The 22,033-nt window shown below is 38.9% G+C and overlaps 1 protein-coding gene across 5 annotated transcripts in view; it reads right to left on the reverse strand.

Moving 5' to 3' along the window:
* Nucleotides 1-4,882: 4,882 nt before the first annotated feature.
* HERC2 (HECT and RLD domain containing E3 ubiquitin protein ligase 2) overlaps nt 4,883-22,033 on the reverse strand; it is a 120,085-nt gene continuing 102,934 nt past the window's right edge. For all 5 annotated transcript variants that reach the window (XM_075427328.1, XM_075427308.1, XM_075427316.1 and 2 more), the window contains 10 exons: nt 21,269-21,456; nt 20,398-20,595; nt 19,004-19,087; nt 11,669-11,810; nt 10,698-10,892; nt 10,484-10,596; nt 9,399-9,589; nt 7,543-7,648; nt 6,794-7,006; nt 4,883-5,874 (listed from right to left, as the gene is read on the reverse strand). In XM_075427328.1, the coding sequence (XP_075283443.1) occupies nt 5,602-5,874; nt 6,794-7,006; nt 7,543-7,648; nt 9,399-9,589; nt 10,484-10,596; nt 10,698-10,892; nt 11,669-11,810; nt 19,004-19,087; nt 20,398-20,595; nt 21,269-21,456 (1,703 nt within the window). In that variant the 3' untranslated portion in view covers nt 4,883-5,601. The remainder of the gene's footprint in view (nt 5,875-6,793; nt 7,007-7,542; nt 7,649-9,398; nt 9,590-10,483; nt 10,597-10,697; nt 10,893-11,668; nt 11,811-19,003; nt 19,088-20,397; nt 20,596-21,268; nt 21,457-22,033) is intronic.

The raw sequence follows: 22,033 nt of genomic DNA on the forward strand, positions 1-22,033 counted from the left end.
TCATCAGATCATCACCAAGACACGTCTAACAAGGTTTTAAAAACTCTCATTGACCAAAACTCACAGTCTGCCTTGACTGGGCGTGCTAGCGCTTAAATGTCTCTGAAGTTAGAAGGTGGGAGGGGTGGAGTGGGGTGTCAAGAATCTCTGCTGTGAGGATACCATTTCTTCTCAACCCACTTTGGATAACTGTGGACAACTCATCATTCCCTTTTTCAGCCCAATGTTTTACATATTGAAAGACCTACCACGGTGTTTTTATCCAGCATTTCTGCATCAGACATTCCCACTCTTTTCAACCTCTCCTTCATCTCTGTTTTCTAACACGGTCAGAGATCTTCTTCCTTTGTACTGTCTCCAGGGAGGATGCTTGTGTCTTAAGCAATATCTGAGAGTACTCCAGCCAAGGCTACATTCATTATCAGGTTAAAATGGACTTTATTTCTCTGAATGCCAATGAAACTCCCCTGGAAGGATACTTGCTCCTTTTGTAACTGCTCACAATTGCTGAATTGTTTGGTCTATGGGCCTCACATCTTTTTCTCCTCTAGCATTGCCTAACCCAGAAATTCTTATGGTGTCGTTTGGCCCTGACTACAGACAAAGGGACTATACACACTCCTGACTTCTTCATGAAGCTGCAGGACACAGCCCATGTCCACGTGAGTGTCTCTGGGACACGTGCGCAGCTTCTCCATTGGTTGAACCTGTGAAAGGGAAAGGGGCAGCTACTTGTGGTCCCCAGGTCAGGCTTCAGCAGCTGGGCAGGAGGGTCCTGGGCCAGGGTGGCTGAAAGAGGTGGCCACACTCTTAATATCCCTTAACAATATAGTAACAGACATAAAATACCTCATCACATTGCTGTCACTCTGCCAAGGTCACATGCACTCAAGGGGACCAACATCCTCCCAGCTAGCTGGCTTCTAGACCATATCGGCCACTGTACGGGGTATTTGCTTCCCCTAGTACCTGTAGCATGGTCCATCATGTGACAGGTCTGTGCTATTAAGTTACTTTATTGCAGTGACAGAGGCAACACAATTGTTCTCTGGGTACCACCTGCCTACACCCTCAGTCTCTCTTACTGTTACCAGCAACTCATTGTACAGTAGATCCACATCTGCAACTAAAATGGCTTCCTCGGTTCCAAAATGAAAAATTCCAAAGGCAGCTGGGCTGTACCCCACAGGAGTAACCCCAGTCACGAGTGCCGCCAACCCGAGCCTGGTCAGTGACCCTGTAAGGAAAGCGCAGCCCCCAGGATCACAGGAAGGAAGGTGCCTGATTTGCACTACAAAACGTCCACTTCCCTCCTGGTTTTGCCCAGCCAGTTCTCCCCCAGGAAACCCCCATCCTCTTCAGAAGCGTGGAGGAAAAGCAACTCACTCGGGCCAGCCCAAATCCCACTGGGCCCCCACACACAAATATTTTATGCATTTGATTTCTTCCTTCTATGCACAGCACTTCATCATCCGTTGACTTCTGCATCGCTCAGGTCAGACAGCCCTTCGCCTGTGGTCCTTCGCTTTGGACATGGACCCTGTTCTCTGGTTTATTTTTAGGGATGCTTCTAAGTCAAGGTGATGAAACTGATGAAAAACTTGAGAAGCAGCAGAAGCAGGAAGGATATCTGCAGGAGTCTTCGTCAAATTTTTTTTCCAGTTTAGGAAGAACCTTAAAACTTTCCTTGCAGCTTTACCTCCACCTCATTTAAGAGGTCTTTTTAGTTTACTTACAAAAGAAGGTTACAAAGGAAGGGAGAGTAGCAAAAGCCATAATAAAGCAAATCTGCCTCATCCGTTAACTACTACGTCCAAGTATGAGAATGGTTTTGTAATCTGTGGTTGACAAATCTTCTGCTCATGCCACAAATGTCAAATCAGAACAAACATTAGGAAAATAATTTCAAAGTGATTATGGGAAGAATCTGCTCAAAACAGATCAATTTCCAAAGCCAAAGAGCATCTTTTCTTCAAAACGGTGGCGAAATAAGCTCAGCTGACCACTGAGACTGAACCACACTGGCACTTCTTGCCCACCATGCTGATCAAGTTGTCACAGTGAAGTAAGGTGTAGTCCCATCTTGGACTTGTATTTTCTACAAGCGCTAAAACCCACCCCCATTAAGGCTTATCATTAGTAGTGAGCATATGCAAATGCCCAACGAGAATTCAATTTCTTTTCAGTTACTGCTGACCCATTCACAAAAGAAATCTTTAGACCACATTAAAGGATACTTGCAGATTTTGTATTAATCATGTGCATGACTCCACATCCTCCAAACAAACTTCTCAGAATGTTTCTGCTGAAACCCTTTTCAGGTCATGATGTCCATGCACCACACCCAAGCTCGCTGGTGAGAGTTGATCAAGGATGACCACAGCCAGGAAACAACCAAGACAATTCTACTCTGTGTTTCTTGTGAGATCTTTGCACAATTTTACTCACTGGCCATCAGATGACTAAATGCAAAGCTGAAAAACAGTGCGTTGCAGATATACCACCAACATTCACATTTGAGACAAACAACAGAATCTTTTCCAAGAATTAGGAGGACCAATTCACAAATACTTTGTGTGTCACATTCACAGTTGTGCTGCTCTGCTGCAGTTTTCACCGAGGGCATGACTCCACGGTAGAGTAGCTTTTCCACCAATCTCACACCCTTGAATCCCAGCTGAGTAGAAGAACCATGCTGGTACATTTTAGCTACCACCACCATTTTTTACTATAAGATTTGTCAGGAGATTAACCTTGAAAGGCAACATGTACAGGAAACTACACATTTGTACATTTTCTTTAAACTAAAAAAGTGAAAATCTTTTATCAAAGAGATCCTTGGAAGCCACTGTTTCCCTTTTTTCTAGAAGAGTGCTGCACAGTTTAGCTTTGCATGTAGTGTGCTGATAAGATGCTTCTAGGGGAGGCAAGTACCTATATACGCTGCCCTGAAGACTTCTTTGACGAACATGACATTAAGCAACAAACAGCATGATTATAAACGGTACATATCCCCTAAACTCCCTGATGGGGCTCAATGACCTTCTCTCCTTATTCACAGGTTGTTTAGCAGCCATTAGGTGGTTTTAGAGGTATTAGGAATTTACCCAGGCAACACAGAGCAATTTTGAACATGGAAAGGGATTTTTCTCTGCCTTCTGCAATTTCATAATGGTAAAGCTTTATAATAAATGAAACCATCATCTTTGGTTCTACAGGGAAGTAGCATATGAAGAAGGGCAAGCAGCACTAGAAATCTGTTCCTCATTTGCAAGGTTGAGTCCTTTTCCTTCTCTGACTAGGAATTTGCATCTAAATTAAGATAAATTAAGAGCAAATCCCATTTTTTGTCCACTTGATACAATGTTTTTTCAAGAACGACAACTGGCTACTCAGAGATGCTGCAAGTCAGAACATAGGTGACCAGCATTTTACACCGTCAAAGGGCATTAGACACTCTTCCATGAGGATGGGAAAGCAAAGAAGAAGGCTTAAAAAACCTTTCATGCACTTCACTAACAACATAAACTGCTTCCTTGCATGAAGGATACTTCCTTTTTGCTCTTCTTGGAAGAACAACTCTGAAAAGCTGAAGAACAACTTCTTTTTCATTCATGAGCTCCTGAAATGGGTTTTGAAATTTCAAGAACGGCAACTGAACTCAATCTCAGCCTTGGGCTTGTGGCATTTGGGCATGACTCATCCATCACATTTTCTGGAAACCTGACTACAGCATCGCTTTGATCAAGCTGGATGCCTACAGGCTCCAGTGGTACCACAGCGAAGGAAAACAGAGGACCACATGAGAACTACTGTACCAGATTCTCCACACTCTACCTCAGGAGAAAATCAATTCAGGAGCAAAGAAAAAAGAGGTTCTCAAGGTTTTGGGGGTTTGCACCTTAAGACTCAAAAAAGACTCAGCAGTTTTCATCAGCAGACAGAGAAAATCTGATGGACAGGGCACAGGCCTGACTTCTGGAATCTCCAGTGAGAGAGATGATCGGGACAGGAGCATTTATTGCAAGAGATCTTCAGCACCAAATAGAGGCCTCTAAAGCTAATGAACTGCAAAACTCTGACCTCTTAACAACAAATAGGTAGTTTCACTACTATTTTGAAATATCAAATATGTCTCGGAAAACTTGTTTCATGACCACAGTTAATATTTAAATTTACAGAAGTTGGAATAGAAGTCAAATGCACACACTAAAAAAAAAAAAGCAGCAACTCTGAATTGTAAAATGTTGAATACTGACATAAACGTCGCCTAATAACTAGTGAAGAAGTGGTATGACATTACCTTCTACTGGATTTTAAAGTAAAATACTAGTGCTTTGGCACAACTAAATCTTATTTTCCTACTTCGAAAAACTAGTGCATACACTGTGTAGTAAACACATAATACCTGCCCGAATGCCACTTGACTTGAGTTATTCAAACAGGCTACTCCGGATGCACAATGTTTCATGATCAAGCCTTGTAAAATGATCTAATTTTCTCAGACACAGTATGTTAAACAAGGGTCATCATACTCTTCTACTCACATTTGGGTACTTGCAAGACACCTGTCCCTTACACTTCCTCAACAACAGTTTTCTCCCAGGTGTTCAAGAACAAATTTACCATTACTGACAATAGCAGCATTAGGAATGACTGCATAAACAAAGTGTACCTAATTGCTACCGTCAACATGTCATGTAGACTTGCTCTGAGTTTACTACATCAATACACCCACTACATTGGTGGAGCAGCAGCAGCAACGTTTGATCAACAGCTGTAAACTGCAGAAACATTTCTTAGTAGACCTGACTGTTGCAATGTTCATCCCATGTAACAGCTGCACTACCATCAAAAAAACCACATACTACTTTTTTCTGTGGCAGAACTTTTATTTGGAGGGAAATTATAACTTTTGCATTTACATGGCACAAAGTATATACAGTACACTTTCCATGATAAGAATTACGATGCTGTTCACAGAAAGGTATCAAATTTGAGATAAATAATGCATAAGCTAAAATATACAAACCAGGGGTGGAGGTGAAACTATTGGCCATTTTATTATCTATAGAAGAATTTCAAGGAATAATGTTAATTCAATGTTCAAAAATTTTTAATAAACTTCTAGTAAAGTTAATTGAAATATTTATAATACTATTCAGTTGTTGCACAGTATTTCCAATATACAATCAAGAAGATGCACATAACACAACACTTAATATGAAAAAACCTATTGCACCCACAATTTAAAGGTTTCACTGCCTTTTGGATGCTGCACTACCATATTTATATAAACATTTACAACACTTCAGTAAACACAAAGGTTCTATATGTAGTGCAGCATTATGGGGGGCCACTTTAAGCTCTTGAAATAAATGTTAAATGCCCATATACTGTGCCATTTTTTCTAAGCTGATGGTTTAAGCTGTAACCCTTAACTCCTACTGTGAGTATCAAAAATGCTCTCCCCTGTGTTCAGAAGATTACCATCCCTCTGACTACATACTCTATATTCTGAGACCTAAACTGTCCTTGGCTTCATTGTCATTTTGGCTTTTTGCCTCAGTGCTTGTGACAACTATCCCCCACATTACTTTTTTAATGTCCTGTTAAGTAGTCCTGTGTAGAATCTGAAGCAAAAGAATCTGCATCTTCATTATCAGAATCATCACTACTGTCATCAGCCGCTGGCTCTCCTGTCAACGCTATCCGGGCATAATCGTCAGTGTCTATAGACTTACAGAAGTGAATGGCATACTTCAGTTTTTCCTCTAGTACTTGCTTACAGGAATACCTGGGCAGCTTCAGGAGAAAGAAGCAAGTGTATGACTCCGGAAGGAAATGGTCTGGAGGATTGTATTTATCCAAGACCTGTTAAAAAAAAAAGAGCATAATATTTTTGACTCACTGTCCAAACCACAAATAAATATCAAAATAATACTTGAGAATTTTTTTTTAACAGCACTTTAGACTTGTTATTCTGATGCTGAAGTTTCTTAAAAGAACAATGAAAAGATGAAACCCATTTTCCCTACACTGAGTAAATAAATAAAACCAGACATGTATGAGCTGGTTTCGTTATGAATATGGGGTTGGGAACAATCTAAAAAAGATTGCATTACTTCAGCAAATACCAAAATATGATTTGAAGATTGTGGGTTTTTTCCTTTAGCTGAAATGATTACTGAGCTGAATGAAATGCTAAATAAATGCCAGCAAAACCATTTGATGACTGACAGTGGAAAACTATCAAAATCCAGTGAAGTAAATGGCTGGGAAATGGAACACATATCCACTTGCCCAAGTGGAGAGAGAAAAGCATTTATATACATTATAGGCCTCTGTTGCACTGTTGAATCTACAGTGTAATGTTGCATAAACAGTTTAATGAAATCAGGCTGTTCTCTTGTTACATCATGCTACTACTTCTCCTACCAGCTTGTTGTGGTTTTGCCTCAATTTGCAACAAAGAACCACACAGTTACTCTCTCACTCCTTCCCCCTCCCTGGTGGGATGGGGAGGAGAATCAGAAGGAAAAAGGCAAAAACTCGTGGGTTGGGATGAGAACAGTTTAACAGAATGGCAAAGGGAGAAGAAAACAACAATCAATAATACTGATAAAAAACATATACAACCTGCAGTGTTCTCACCACCCCACGCTCAACTTGCTCCTGAGTAGCAAAAAGCTCACGATAGAGTGGCTTTGGTGGGCACGTGGCATTTATCCAGGCCAAACTGAAACACAGCTTTTTAAAATAAAACCCTCATGCCCCATCCCACACATCTTACCTGAATAACAAAGTCCCTCCCTCTAAAGTCTGCAATTGTTCTGGGCAGCCTTGTTCTGCCCCACACAAAACGCAGGAAGAGAGATCGCTCGGTATTGGAGAAGGACTCCATCACTTCCCAAAACCACTGTATCAAGGAAGCAGTTGGTTCAATGCCTTTGTAAGTTGCTACAGATTTCAGAAGGTGAAGTGGAATATCCGGGCTTCCACATACCTGAAAAATAAAATGTAGTGACAGGCTACAAAGTCTGATCAAATCAACTACAGGCAATTTGTTCCCTCCATTCCTTTAAAATATTTAATTGGCTTTTACACTGACAAAATGAACATTCAAATGCTTGAAGTGCTGTGCAGAGTCTCCTACTAAAAAAAAATATTAAATATGTATCTTCCCATCAGGGGACAATAATGAACCTTCTTTCATATTCCTGAATCACATAAAGAATTAAACATTTTACTTGGGACAAATACCTTCAATTCACCTCCCAGGTCCCTGTTTTGTGGGGTTTTCTGGTCTTGTTTCTTTGTTCCTTCCAGAAATAATTCATTACATCACTGTTCAGCTACATCAAAATAACTTTATTAACGCCAAGAGGGCAATAAAGCATTTTCTAGTCTTTCCTGGGACAAAATGTTTGCAATCACAGAGCAATCATTGTAAACAGTATTTAATGTGGGTTTTGGATTAGTAAGACACAAGAATCTCACTCCAAGTCAGTGTGACAGAGGTAGCAAAGCAGAAATTCATACCATAGTTTCCAGTTCATATCCTGTAAAGAGCGAAAGCAGAGGAACTGGAACAACACGGGCCATCCCCTCACGAACTGCTGCAACTTGTTCATCAAATTCATGAAGTCTGCAGAGAGACATTTTCAGAGTTTCTGTGAATGCCATTTCTAGCAATTATTTCTATAAATTACTATAATACCAAGGAAACTTTAATCATTCTCCTCAAGTCTCCAGCTATGCGCCAAGGAACATTAATAAACATTTATCACACAAGATACTTATGCCAAGTTCCACACCAATTCATACTGCACAGCAAGCTCCGTATGCAGAGATACATCACAACGTACCCCATCTGGAAACAACAGGCTCTTGGGAAAAGAATCACTGTGCTTTGAAACTCTGCCCTAAACCATTCCGAACACTAGACAGACGTTATGGCAAAAGAAAAACGGGACTGAACTAAAACATGATGTCTGAGGACAGGAGTTGTTGTATTTCAAGACAGACACAGATAAGTCTAACACTTTGCTGCTTCCGTTGCCACCCGTGATTTGTGTTTTGCATTTTTTTTCCTGTCAAATGATTTCTGAGATGTTTTACAGAGCAGAGATTCACATCGTTGCCTGTCCTCAGGCTTGTCATCACCAAAATAAACAAAGATGTCAGGACAAACTTGGTCTTACGCACACACATTTTCACATGGATTCTATTCAGGTGCTAGTTTTTCTCTCAAGGACTTCATATGATTAAAAAACTTCATACTTAATCCAAACATTTAAATGTTTCTCCCAAAGGAGTTTGAGCTGTAAAATGCCTTAGAATTGCTCCTGACCTTTGAGGATAGCCAGAACTGGTAAGAGAATGAAACCCTCTCTTCAAAGAAATGTAACATTTTATATAGACCTATCATTTATCCATTCCAAATGAAATTCCTCTCTACTGTCAAAAATAGGTTTAAATATTGGTTCATAATCACTTATAGAAAACAAACAAACAAACAAAAAAAAAAACAAGGACTGCAATTCAGTAGTTGTTGGCAGACACTATAACTACAAACTAATAAGCAAGTAGATAGTGATGGTACAGTCTTGCTCAAGCGTTCTCTGAAACAGATAACTACTGCAGAGAGAGTAAAACAATTATGAACCAGTTTCTCACCCAAATTCCCATAATTCAATAGGCACTAGGCCCACTGCTTTACAAAACAAGATGCTTACGGTCGCTTCTTAGATGTACTTGTCTAGATTAGCTGTCTAGGTATTTATGTAACCAAAGGCCTGTCTTCTCAAATACTGAACAATTATTTCCCACTGATTTCAGTGCAATGTTCAGCTTTTGGCACCCGTGGGTGAATTTACTTGCCTGCACATAGACGACAGACCTATTTTATGGTGTCCAGGGAATGAACATTTTGTTTTGTGTACTCCAACTTAGATAAGAATATATGAATAATTCATCTGGGACTGCTCCTGACTGCAACTGATTATATGAAAAACTGTGGGAGCAGTAGCACTAAATTTAAGCTCTCTTCACAAAGAACTTCATGACCAAGCCTACTACTTTATCGCATTGGAAGAACTAGATGGATGGGGCATTTCTCCACCTGCAAAACTGTCTGCCAAAACAGCTCTGGCAGCACAGCTATTAAAATCTAGAACCATACCTTCTAGTTTATTTTGTTTCCTAAAATTAAGTTGAATCTTTTCTCCTTGGAAAGATTACAAGAAATCAGAAAATCAACACTGTAAGCACATGAAAATATTAAAACACTTGTACATGAGAGGTTATAGTAGTATACTGTTGAAAAGTTTTTGCATATTTTTTTTAAAAGAAAACGCTTACTCATGTCAATAATTTGAATGACTTGTTCAACAAACCTGTAGTTTATTGCCAGCCTCACATATTCAGCTCTATTATCCAGTGTAATATGGGTGTACTTGGAACTCAACTGAATATCTTGACCACTTGCATTAGGCACAGTGAATGGGAGGCTCATAGCTTCAAACTCTTCTGAAGTAGCTTCATTGTCTCGAATGTACATAAGCCCAGGAATAAAATCTTTATCAACCTTTTGAAAATAACAAGCCCGAGTTAAAGTCAGTTTACTAGCACTATACAACAGTGTCTCTTGCATACCAAGAGCAGTGCATCATGTGTCATCTACCAACAGCACTGTCAAATGTCTGACCATAACCCATCTAAGTGCATTTCAAAGCCATACAATGCCTTCGTATTTTACACAAAATTTCGTTATGCTGGGATGTGGGAGGGTGCATGTGTTCTAGATTTCAAGCCTTTTGGGAAGCATTTGCCAAGAAACTGTATTATATAAGAAAACGGATTTAAAGCTTGAAAACATAATCACGTCTACAAAGTCCAATGCTGGTTTTGGTACAAAAGGAACCCCTTACTGACAAGTAAATGACTCAATGCTTTTACAGTAAGTACTTTTCTTCATGACAGTATTTGAAAAGGAACTCTTCTTCATAATGAAGACCCTACTCTTACTCCACATGTACTGAGCTCAGTAAACAGAAATTGAAAGCTTGTGATGTTCACTGTCTGAGCACAAACTATTTTCGGCAGTAGTCTGAACTAATTTTCTTTTACTTCAAAATCATGTAGGCGTGTGCACCCAATCAGTTACTGCATCTTGGCACAACAGACAGCTACAGAAATGTCTGTTGGAAAGTAGGATTTCAACCAGAGACATTTGTCTAGTCAAACCCATGAGAAGCTTTGAGAATGCTCTAGAATTCAAATAGCTTAACTACTTTTGAACGACTTGAATTTAGTTTTAACAGTGAGTAGAAGTCATCCTTATATACTTGCTCAAAATGTAAAAGGCCAGTCAAAATACAAGCATATAGAAACCAAGGAAGCCAATCACTGGAGAAAAATTTATGCTAGAATCTGCTTGTTTTCTGTTAAGTTATATCCTACTGGGAAACTTCATACTTACCTCACTGAGATCAGCAATTGTTAGGTTCATTCCTGCAAGCTGTTTCCATACTGGTTCAGCCAAGTTGAGGCTCAGGGGGCTGCCAGTCCGGATAGCAATGCCCAAAAGTACACCTGTAAGTTTAAACATAATATTTTACAATTTTTTTTGTTAGATCCCCAATATTCTGACCACTTAATACAAGTAGAATGTCACAATGTTGCTACGAAATTACCAAGAAAACGAAACATGTTCATATGCAAGAGTGACTTGGCAGCAGGATTCAACAGGAAACAATCTCTGTTTGCTCCAGATTCATCTCTTCCATTTGGTGTCACAATTAACAGAGGGGTCAGCCCATTCTGGAGCTCCTCACACATTTCTGCTATTGATTCACTATAACCTCCACCGCAATCATCCACAGATTCACCTGGGAGAAGAAAAAAGGCACAAAATCAAACGTACTTTCAAAAAGAAATGAAGCATTGAAATTAACTGTATTTCCTTCCACAGAGATAACAGAGTAAACAAAAGTTTACTAAAAGCTACACTATCCTATCTCTTTATATAAAAACCCTTTATGTGTTGCTTTATATTTTGATATTTCCAGTTCATTGTAAATCATATTATTTAGAAGATTACACAACATATCACAGTGTCAAAAATATTGTTTTGCCTGAGTGTAACTAACATTTTTGTGTTATACACTAGTCAAAAGAGGTAGAAAATGAAAAGTCAAACCAATGCGATTTCCAAGTAACATTTTCAAGTAGATATATTTTATATATCTTATATAAAGCAGACAGAATGACTCTTCAATCTAAAATATTTTTCATCAAAAAGCTCAGTGATATGTGAATTATAAAAACAGCCCTACCAGTAAAACCAGCTAGCCAGGATTATTTACCAGTTCAGACAGCTGAAAAACAGATTTAGGTTTTGCAGAATGTTTGTTGTAAGCAGAAGAGTTGCTCCTGGAATTTGAGGAGAATTACGGACACATTTCTACTAATCTTGAGGTTTTTTTTATAAAATAATTTAAAAAGACTTTTCTGCGTCCTCACATTTTAAGCACACTCATCTGCCTACACAGATACATTGTTCTGCTACATCCCCTCCTTCCTTAAGGTCCTCCAAAACAGTATATCTAAAGAAAACTGCGAAGTTAAGTGTAAAATAGGTGGGGGAGGTGGAGAATCCTCTTACCAACAAACTTGACTTTCCAAACACGATGAGGAAGCAGAAGGCTATCAGGGCTAAAGGAACTCATTTTAGCACACATCTGTCCAAACACTGACTTTGTACCGTCAGGCCCAGCCAGTCCTCCTTTACTCCTAGAACGTTTTACCTATTGAGTAAGCACATTATAGAAGTCACTGTAAGAACAGGTTTCCAGCTGGCACCGCTGTGCAGATAAGACCATAAGATTAATGCTTATAAAATACGAATGTGTTCCGTGAAACATTTGCAGAGGGCCCCTGTGTTTCTTGCATATATGTGACATATACAGAAGAAGAACCAAAGTTCAAATTACTGCATTATAGTATTTTTCAGTACCATCTAGTACCCATTCCTAGATATAAGATATCACAGACTTCTATTACATATCCTGATCCTATCCAGGAGAATAAAAGCATTTAAAATCTCAGACTATTAGGAGCCCAGAACTATTTCAGAATCACTTGATTTCTCAGGTCAGAAAGGACCTCTGGAGGTCATCTGGTCCAACTCCCCTGCTCAAGCAGGGCCACCTAGGGCCAGCCGCCCAGGACCATGTCCAGACAGGTTTCAAATATCTCCAAGGATGGAGACCCCACAGCCTCCCTAGGCAACCTGTGCAAGTGCTCAGTGCCCTCACAGTGAAAAAGTGTTTCCTGATGTTCAGACGGAAGCTCCTGTGTTTCAGTTCGCACCCACTGCCTCTGGTCCTGTCACTGGGCTCCACTAAAAAAAGCCTGGCTCTGGCTTCTTTGCATGCTTACTTCAGGTATGCAAAAATACACATTAATGAGATGCTTTCTCTTCTTGAGGCTAAACAGTCCCAGCTCTCTCAGCTTTTCCTTACAGGGAAGATGTTCCAGTCCTTTAATCATCTTTGTGGCCCTGAACTGGACTCTCTCCAGTATGCCCATGTCTCTCCTGTACTGGGGAGCCCAGAACTAGACACAGTACTCGAGGTATGGTCTCACCAGTGCTGAGTAGAAGCGAAGTACCTGCCTCGACCTGCTGGCAACACTCCTCCTAGTGCAGCCCAGGACACTCATCAACCTTCTCCGCAACAAGGCGCACATTGCTGGCTCACATTCAACCTTGGTGCCCACCAGGACTCCCAGGTTGTTTTCTGCAAAGCTGCTTTCCAGCTTGGTTACCCCCAGCATAGATTGGTGCATGGGGTTGTTTATGTACCAGTCTTTGGTGGGCTTTGCACTTCTCCTCGTTGAACCTGAACTTCACAAGGTTCCTGTCAGCCCGTTTGTCCAGCCTGTCAAGGTCCCTCTGGATGACAACATAACCCTCTGGTGTATCAACCAGACCTCCCAGTTTTGTACCATCAGCAAACTTGCCAAGGGTACATCATCTAGATCATTAATGAAGATGTTGACCAGGACTGGACCTAGTATTGACCCCTCACGTACACCGCTACTTACTGGCCTCCAACTAGACTTCATGCCACTGATCACCCACCCTCTGCACCCGGCTGTTCAGCCAGTCATCAACCCACCTCACTGTCTGCTCATCCACCTCATGCTCTGTCAGCTTGTTTCTGGTATAAAAATAGGACATACCTAAACATTAAGGAGAAAAAGTTACTAGGTCCAGGGAAGGCTGTACTGCAACTTCTGCAATAGGTCCTGTCTCTGTGACACAGCTATTTAACTGTCAGTGATTACTATAATTATCAGCATTTATAAGCACTGCAAATTCCAGGGCCTCTGTAACACAAGCAATTTTTCAACTAATGCTCGGATTGGCACAAACATAAAAACAGTACCTGGTTATCCAGCCATTTCCACTACATGTCCTGCACCGACCTGACAATGCTGAATGATTGTTCCAGGTAATTTTTATGACCTGACATAGTTGTAACTACTTGAGTTCTACTCTTAATTCAAACACAGCTGACCACAATGATGATGTGGTTTTTTTTCAAATGAAACTAAAATTTGGAGGTTGATTAGGCATTAGTAATTTTACTGTTAGAGCTGGAAACATACAAAAACAACACGTGTATTCATTGCAGCTAGACAGAATGATTCTTATCAGTCCAGCCAGCCCTGCGGGCTTTCTCACCTAGGTAAGGAATTTCATGTTCTCTCGACCACCAATATCTTACCTATCCGTAATTTCAAACAGTTCATTGTTCATCTGTCTCCACTCAGCATTATATCTGTTCATCTTTAAAGGAAAATGGAAAGACAGAGGTGTACCAATGATCAAATTTACTGATAAATTTTTCTTCACCTATTTCTGAAGCAGCAGCCAATGCCTTGGTAAATTCAGTTTTTCTGGACTGCAAATAATTTAGTTAATGCATGCTATATCTACCCATACATTCGATTGTCAAATCTGGGTAAGTTTTCCATACACAAGACAGATCAGAGGCTGTCTTGTTAGCCAGAAAACTGAATATGTGTTTTTTGTATATTCATTAATAATATTTAAATATGCATCTATGATATCTACGAGGAGCCTCTAAAAACGAGTAAGGACTACCAAAATACATATGTATATACACACAGAGTAACGCATATTTCTTAGGTACCTACAGAAAAACTGTATTTTGAGATTTGATGAAGATCCCTAAAAAATGGGATGCAAGGAAAATCCCACCTATTTTGCTGCAAAAGTTGCACACAAAGTGGATAAGAATACAAAAAGCATTTCACCAGTATAGAGAGGAAAGAAATGGAAAGTAAACAGAAGGCTGGAGAAACCCAAGATATTTCCCCCCCTCCCTTCGTGTTCTGCAATTTAGATTCTCAACCCGCCCTAACTGCAAAGGGACTGCAACAGTGCACATAGTTCACCAATATCCATAAAACTGTTCAATTCAGAAATAACCCAGACTCATCCCACTAATCTGTATTTGGTCCCACCCCAAGCTACAGTGCGTCTCAAAATCCAGTTGTTCTGATGCTGCATACTTCTGATGCTTTGGATAAAACATTCACCAGATTTCTTTTAGGTTGTATTGAAAGGCTGACACACTCAAGTCCTCTTCATGTATAAAATGTTCTGTATCAACACAAACTGGTTTTAATTCAGTGGATCTCTAAGAAATTTGCATGCCCAAGAAGTCTTCAGTTGAGAAAACACTGAGTCTTCTCTTAAAGGAAAAGTCTGAGTAGAAGGTCTATGAAAGCAGTAGTTAATTCACCACTTTTTTCAAACGTCAGACCTAAAATATAAATTAATCAAGTGACAATAAAAAGGCAAGCAATCCTGCCTGAACTGAATAGGATGGCATGCACATTTATTATTACATATTTAATTTAGTATATATTTACTAGCATCACAGAATTTTCATTTCATCTGATCATTTAGATGCAGGAATGGTTACAATTTGACTTTTAACAAAGCAATGTAAGAACGCCATGAAGGATTATTAGCATTTCTGCCAGCTCCTTAATATATAGCTTGCTGACAGACGCCGTTATTCAAAATTATTAGGTTATTAGCAAAGAGTAGAACACGTCACTGAAAAATGGTAAAAATTCATACAAATATGTTTAGCCCACAATCCACCACAGATGCTTTTGCTTTTTATTGTAGAAGTCTGGAGCACAGCATCTTGCTCACGTTTCCAAATAACCCCCTTTAGAGACATAGTAAGTATCCTGTGAAATTTATTTTAGTGAACAGGCTGAACAGGGTCAGAAACAACCCTCACTGAATACATGCCTTATTAAAAACAGATTATGCAGCATCTCAAGTTTTTAAAATACAGTTCCAGCCTTCTTGCTGATGAGATAACTTTTTAGCATAAAACAAGTTAAGATGTTGATTAGAGCCCAAAAAGGATTTTCATAAAACAGTCTGCTTTTGGAAGATAGCAGCTTGTGGAAAACCAACTCTTCTTCTACCAGAGAGAAATGCAGCAGCTCAAAAGCCTTATACAGTGAAGCGTGGAAGAATAAAATTCACGAACTTGCCTCAGTGAATAATCATTTATTGTGAGCAGAAACATTGCAACAAACTGGGAGAGGCATTCAAGCTAATCTGTAATCTGGTTAAAGCATTTTGAAGTGATGAAGACCAAAATTTAAGTTCTTCCTCTGAATCTGAAGAACAAAACTTTATGTGTGCCTCAAGCAGCCTTTAGAGTACCCACTGAAATACTGGCCACCCTGTGGGACTCTCTCCAACCCACCAGAACTTGGGAGAAATGTAGTACATAAAGCCATACACTCAGGTTCTAACATTTTACAAAAGATGACAGCTTATTAGTTGGAATTAGCTAAGGAAGATAAATATGTACTGCTAACATAAAAGACAGATCTATGTAGAAAAGAAGCACAATTCAAGGATATGTCATGGAATCAATCTCCAGAAGAGGCAGAGAAGTATCAGTGTGATAATTACAAGAGTGCAGACACAGTCTCACTTGTACCTTGAGAGGTCAGGTATTTTTTTCTGTAGTATTTCAGTTTGAGCATAGGTACAGTCTAATAAGGTAAGGACTAGACAGACTATTCCACGCAAGCAGACAAAAAATCTTCAACTGATAAATATAGGAGAATGAAGGCTGTTATTAAATGAGTGTTCTTTAACAGCATATTTGATAAGGGAGAAGACAATAACCAGGAAGGAGCAATGTTATTTAAACTGAAGTATAACACTCACAAAAGAACAAATAATTAATTTATTGATATACTGTGCTGACTTTAAGATCAGATCATTTTTAATCATGCTGGTGAGATTTCTGTAACCCACACTTAATAAGGAGCCCTAGTGAGGAGGAAGAAACTATTCTTAAAGTGGGATTTCATACATCCATCAGTGTGACATTCCTCCCATGACAGAAGAGAACATTGAACCAGGAGATCCTCTGCAATATCACATTCCTGAAAGCAGACATTCTCCTTTAATAACCGAAATTTGTTTCCCTTTTAAAAGGCGGACATCCCTTTTAACTGCTGTGATAATCTCTTTGATCTAAAGGCAAGATATGATTTAACCGCAGTATGAATGTATCCGCCTACAGGTCATAACACAGGGTCCATTTGACACCCCATGAGCTACACTGGTACTTAAATACTAGATAAATCTGACCTGCCAGATCTGCTAGGGTCAGTAAGTAAACTTGAGCACTGAAGCCCTGTCTAAACATGCAACTGTTATATCCACATCCTGCCTCAATCTTCAACTGCTTCCATTATGCCTTTCCAGAACAAGGCCCAGGTGCTGTTTTGGAACACTTCACTTAAAGACCATTCCCAAAAAGTAGTATGGATAAAACTGTGTCAAGTTTGGTTTCTTTTGCCCTATGCAGTCTTCCAACAGTGTCCCAAACTGTCTCCGTGCATTCAAGCTTTTCCTCCTGCTACACCTCAAAGCATAAAACGTCTACCCTCAATTTCATGCTGTAGAAATACCAGGCTGGCACTTGGCGGTGAGCTGCAGTACAGCCATCACATTGCATTTCACATACCTTGAGCAGGAAAACGACATAAAACTACTGTATCCTACTACCACAAGGCTCCCAACAAAAACGATCCAGGGCCAAGTAGTATGAAAGGTGAATATGATCTACTCTAAAGGAATCTGGTCCATGTAAAACTTGACCTCAGGACAAGGGAGTGGTGTTTGACTTGCTTTTATGTTGCGAGACAGCTGTTGTATCCAGTTCTGGTATTTCCAAAGAAACCACTGGACAACAAGGTAAAACAGGAAATATTTTAAAAACCAAGTCAGTGTCTGGAAAACAACTTTAAATTAAAAATCCATCTGTTTATTTTATACAAAGAAAGATGATGAAGTGAATTCACTGCACCATAGGTTATGTAAACTGGAAGAAGAGTCTTCTGAAAGCAAAGGGATCTTAAACCCTAGCTGCAGTTAAACTCACAACTACAAATAAGATGAAAATTCTTAACATTGACCATTAGCTGTTTGAGACTATGTCAACCAGCTTTGAATCTTCAATTAATGATTATGAAGGATCAAACAGTTTCAGAATCCACATCTTCATTCTCTGCAAAACCTAACTCAGGAAACTGTTACCTGTATTTGGTACTGTGTAGTCAGGCCAGATTATGAACATGGTCTTTTTTAGCCTTCACTTGGCTAAATCTGGGACAGACTTGTGTTATAGTAATATTTCATTTCCCTTAGAAGACACAAAGACGGGAAGCCCTGCAGCTACCAGTTCTTTCCTAAAGTTCAAGACAGATTCAAGTAATGAACTGGAATACAAGAGAAAATCTATCTTAATCTATTAGCTCAACAGTAGGAGGAGCACACTAGGAAATGAGCCCAAAACTTACTCACTAGTTTTCTGCTTGAACACTTGCACTGCTTTATTACACTTTCTGAATTCACACACACACACACACCCCCCAAAAAAGTAATGAGAAAATCTCTGGCACTCTCCTCAGCTTCAACTTCCCAAGTAATAAACTAAAACAACACATTTTAATCACATAACATTACCACAAGAAATTTTAAGTGCCCATAGAAAATGGCAGAGAAGCAGAAACAGGGCCCAGAAACTACAGGATGTACTTCTGTTCAGTAAGAGAAAACTAATTAGCCAAAATTTTCACAATTTCTCCACTCTAACCTTACAAAGAGACAGTTTTCTTACTTTTTACAATACACAAAAAAACCCACCCACCAGTAAATGAAAAAACGCACGAGGACTCTGTAAGACCACGCTTCAACCCATTTAAACGAACACAATGTTTTACTATTCTATGTTACAGAAATGCCTATGGAAAAAAGACATATCTGGCCTAAGGCACAACATTACATTTTCTAACGTCAATGATAAGGAAAAAGACCTTTTGTATCAAAGAGTTCTGCAATCAGTATGACCACATGTGATGACCAGCAAAGGACAAGAGTTTATTGGCCTGCTTTTTAATTATATCAAGGGCTTTTTTTTTTTTTTTTTGCTTTTTTTTTTCTTCTCATGTTCTCTGTTATGAAGGCAACAGCTGAATAATTCATCTGACCATTTGGAAAGGTAAGAAACGTACCAGAATCACTCACGTCACACACATTATTTAACATATTGAGTCTCGAAAAAGCGGTCCTCTGTCAAGCTGGACATACTTTGCTCATTAGAGTCTAAATCATTCACTTAGTATATCAATGAGTGTCTCCCTCCTCTCAAACAACTACAGTGTGGATGAAAACATACTGAAAAGAAAATGAGCAGCCCTGGCTGCATTCACTTCTTCATTATTCGATTCTCTGATAAAAATTCAACTCTTCAGTACTCAGATACCAAACCCCTGAAACAAAGGGACTTGACAAATGTATAGTACTGTGGGCTAAACATACAGACACTAAAATCCAAGCTTCAGCTTAAGGTACCTGTATTCTGTTGAGCTCTACAACTGGCCCATGCTGACGATCTCTCACCATAGTTGCTTGCACGACTTTTCTGAAAGCTGCCTCCTAAAAAAGGAAAATACAAAAATTTAAATAGTGGCAAAACTGCAATCACATAAGAAATCTGCACATATTTCACAGATAAACACATACTTGGTTCAAACTCAGGAAAAAAAAAAACAGACTCTTCAGCAGAACAGAGAAACTGATCCTGCAATACCATCCTTCAGCAATTTCCTTCTGAGTACATCACAAAACACTAAAAAAGGCGTAACACCTCTGAGTCTTTCTTTAGAAGAAAAGGAAACAAGCATCAAATACTTTTGAAATACCATAAATAAACAAAAGCAACAGAAGATAGTTCATGTTATCATGAACTTAGTTAGATCATGTTATTTGCACTAATACAATTTAAGCCTGAAACAGCTGGGATACTAAACAAGTAAAGAAGGAAGTATGTCCTGTATCGTTCAAAACTGTGGCTTGAAAGGTTGTACTGCACCCAGATTCAGTTATCACTAAGCAACCACCATGCCGCTGAGTGCAAGTATAAATCATTTTATACCAGAATAATATATACATATGGAGAATATTTAATGTCAGAGAAAAAGAATCAGAAACGCCAAAGATCAGCTCATCTTGCCATGGAAGGCAATAAATTAGTAACAAATAAAAATAAAAAAAAAAACTTTTCATGCAAATTCAAGTATCTGAGGTCTCTCATTAAATATTTAGATCAAATTTTACACTGTCAGTTTCAAGCAAGCTTTAAAAAGATTTTCAAGTCTCTACAACCGCTGAAGGTAAGCCTGATTTAAATACCTGGATACGGAACTTCTAGTGTCTCTTTGGAATGCTTTTGACATAAAATATGTCAAATATCACATTTTATCTTGTATTTGAAGTCCTTCTGTAACTGTTCTGCAGACTCTTAATGTAAATTATGTTGAATGTGCCCGCTGCACACCCATTCCCATACTTAACGTCATATACCTAAAGACTCCCTATTAACAGCACTAACACGTAGAAGTATCACGAACAGAGTAGTTAGGATTTCCCTTTCCTTTTTCCCAATTTAGGTTTTGATGAATACTGAATACTCTAGAAGAATTCAGCTATAACTACAAACTGAAGATTTACAGTGTAAAGTTATTTTCAAGATCAACACACAAAAGCACTATGATGCAGAACTGAGGAAAACATAATAAAAAGAACATATTCACAAAGAAAGAAGTTTGCATAATCAAAATGCAAATATTTGATATACAACTTACAGAACAAATTGAAATGTACAGTTTTATTTTCTTCAGAAACTTCAAATAGTACATTTCATTTACACTTATAAATCAATCCCTTAAAAACATTCTGATAAATACCTTTCCCTGTGATATCAATATTCCCCGTAACGTGTCAAACCCAACTGAGGGTCCTTGGCCAGTTTCATCAAGTCTTCCTTCAAGATCAAACATTGGAATGCAAGGACAGAAGAGTTCAGAAATGTGATGCAATAGCAGAAGCCTGTTTCTCAACGAAATGATGGGAATTTCCTGCAGGTGATTGTACTCCATAGGAACCTATGATAAGGGAATGACATCCAAATGTAATTTAGAATTACTATATACTTTATTTTATTAAGCAGAACAACTAGTTCTAAGATACGTAGGTAAATTTGTATTAGAAATTCAGATATCTGCTTATTCACACTGTCAAAACTTAATACATGGAGTTCAGTTGTTTACAAAAGATACCATAGTATCCATCTCAACTGAAACAACTATTAGAAACATGACTGTTAGACTAGTCCTGGTATTCCATATTCTACAGTTCTCTTTATCCATAAACAGACACATTTTACATCCTGTCATCACTACACCCAGGCATTATAGCTGAAAGACAGAATATTCAAAGAACAATCTTCTCAACATAAAGCAAGCAATGAAGAACTCCCTTGGAAGGCATAAGGTTTTAATAGCTGAAATACAGAATTAAAATTCCTGCCAATTTGCGACCTGAGTTACTGTTGTGCATTGGATTAACAACTGAATGAAGACGCTTTCTCATCTCAGAAAACTAGAATCCTTCTTTGGAAATATGGAAGCAAAACAAAGTAACAGGCTCAAACTTGAAGCCAAATCAAAGCACACTGAGCTTATGCAGGGATTTAGAAAGGAAATACACCTACTGAAAGGTCAGCAGAAGTATACTAAGTATGTTCAAAATCTGAACGCAATACGCCAGAAATATTACCTGTGTAGGGAGCTTGCCAGCATTAGCAGGTTTACTGGTTGACCATGCTAAAGTATGTGCTGAGCCACAGGCTACTCTGTTGATCTTTTTACCCTGAAGTGCTGCAACCAAGCGTGGTCTTTGGATGGCATTAGTTGTTCCATCTCCAAGCTGCCCTTCATCATTATCTCCCCATGTATACACTTCCCCTAAACCAATAAAAATAATTAATTGTTCTGAAGCTAACATAGAAGCTTTTTGCCTTTTTTTTTTTTAATTAGCATTTATAAATCATTTAACCAAATGAGGCCTTCGACTCTAATCAAGATTTCTAGGACTGATGGCCATCCTGAAATCCACTATCTAGTGCAGACAAATCTTGAATGACACGGTTAGGCCCACGGTCTATGTAGAGCAGCTAGTATAAGATGCATTTATTTCCTCATAACTTGTATAACTTAGAAGTTCTGCTCCAGAACAGAAGGAAATGGTGGAGCAGAAAAACAACAGATACACCAGAAACAGCCTGTATTTCATAGCTGCATAGCAAAAAAAAGCTGGTATTAAAATAAGAATTAGAAAAGGCTTAGAATTTTGTATAAGACAAAAGAAAAGATCCTATAATATGTTGTATTTCTAGAAAGGTCGTTAAAATGGATGCTTACTGTTGCAATATAATTGGAAAATACTTTTAACATAGCAACCTTGCTTCCGAGCATTCATTTCCTGCAGCTATATCCTATTCCACTAGCACCTATAAAACACTCAGTTATTGTGCAGACTTGT

Source organism: Opisthocomus hoazin, chromosome 1, assembly GCF_030867145.1.
Source record: "Opisthocomus hoazin isolate bOpiHoa1 chromosome 1, bOpiHoa1.hap1, whole genome shotgun sequence".
Lineage (NCBI taxonomy): Eukaryota > Metazoa > Chordata > Aves > Opisthocomiformes > Opisthocomidae > Opisthocomus > Opisthocomus hoazin.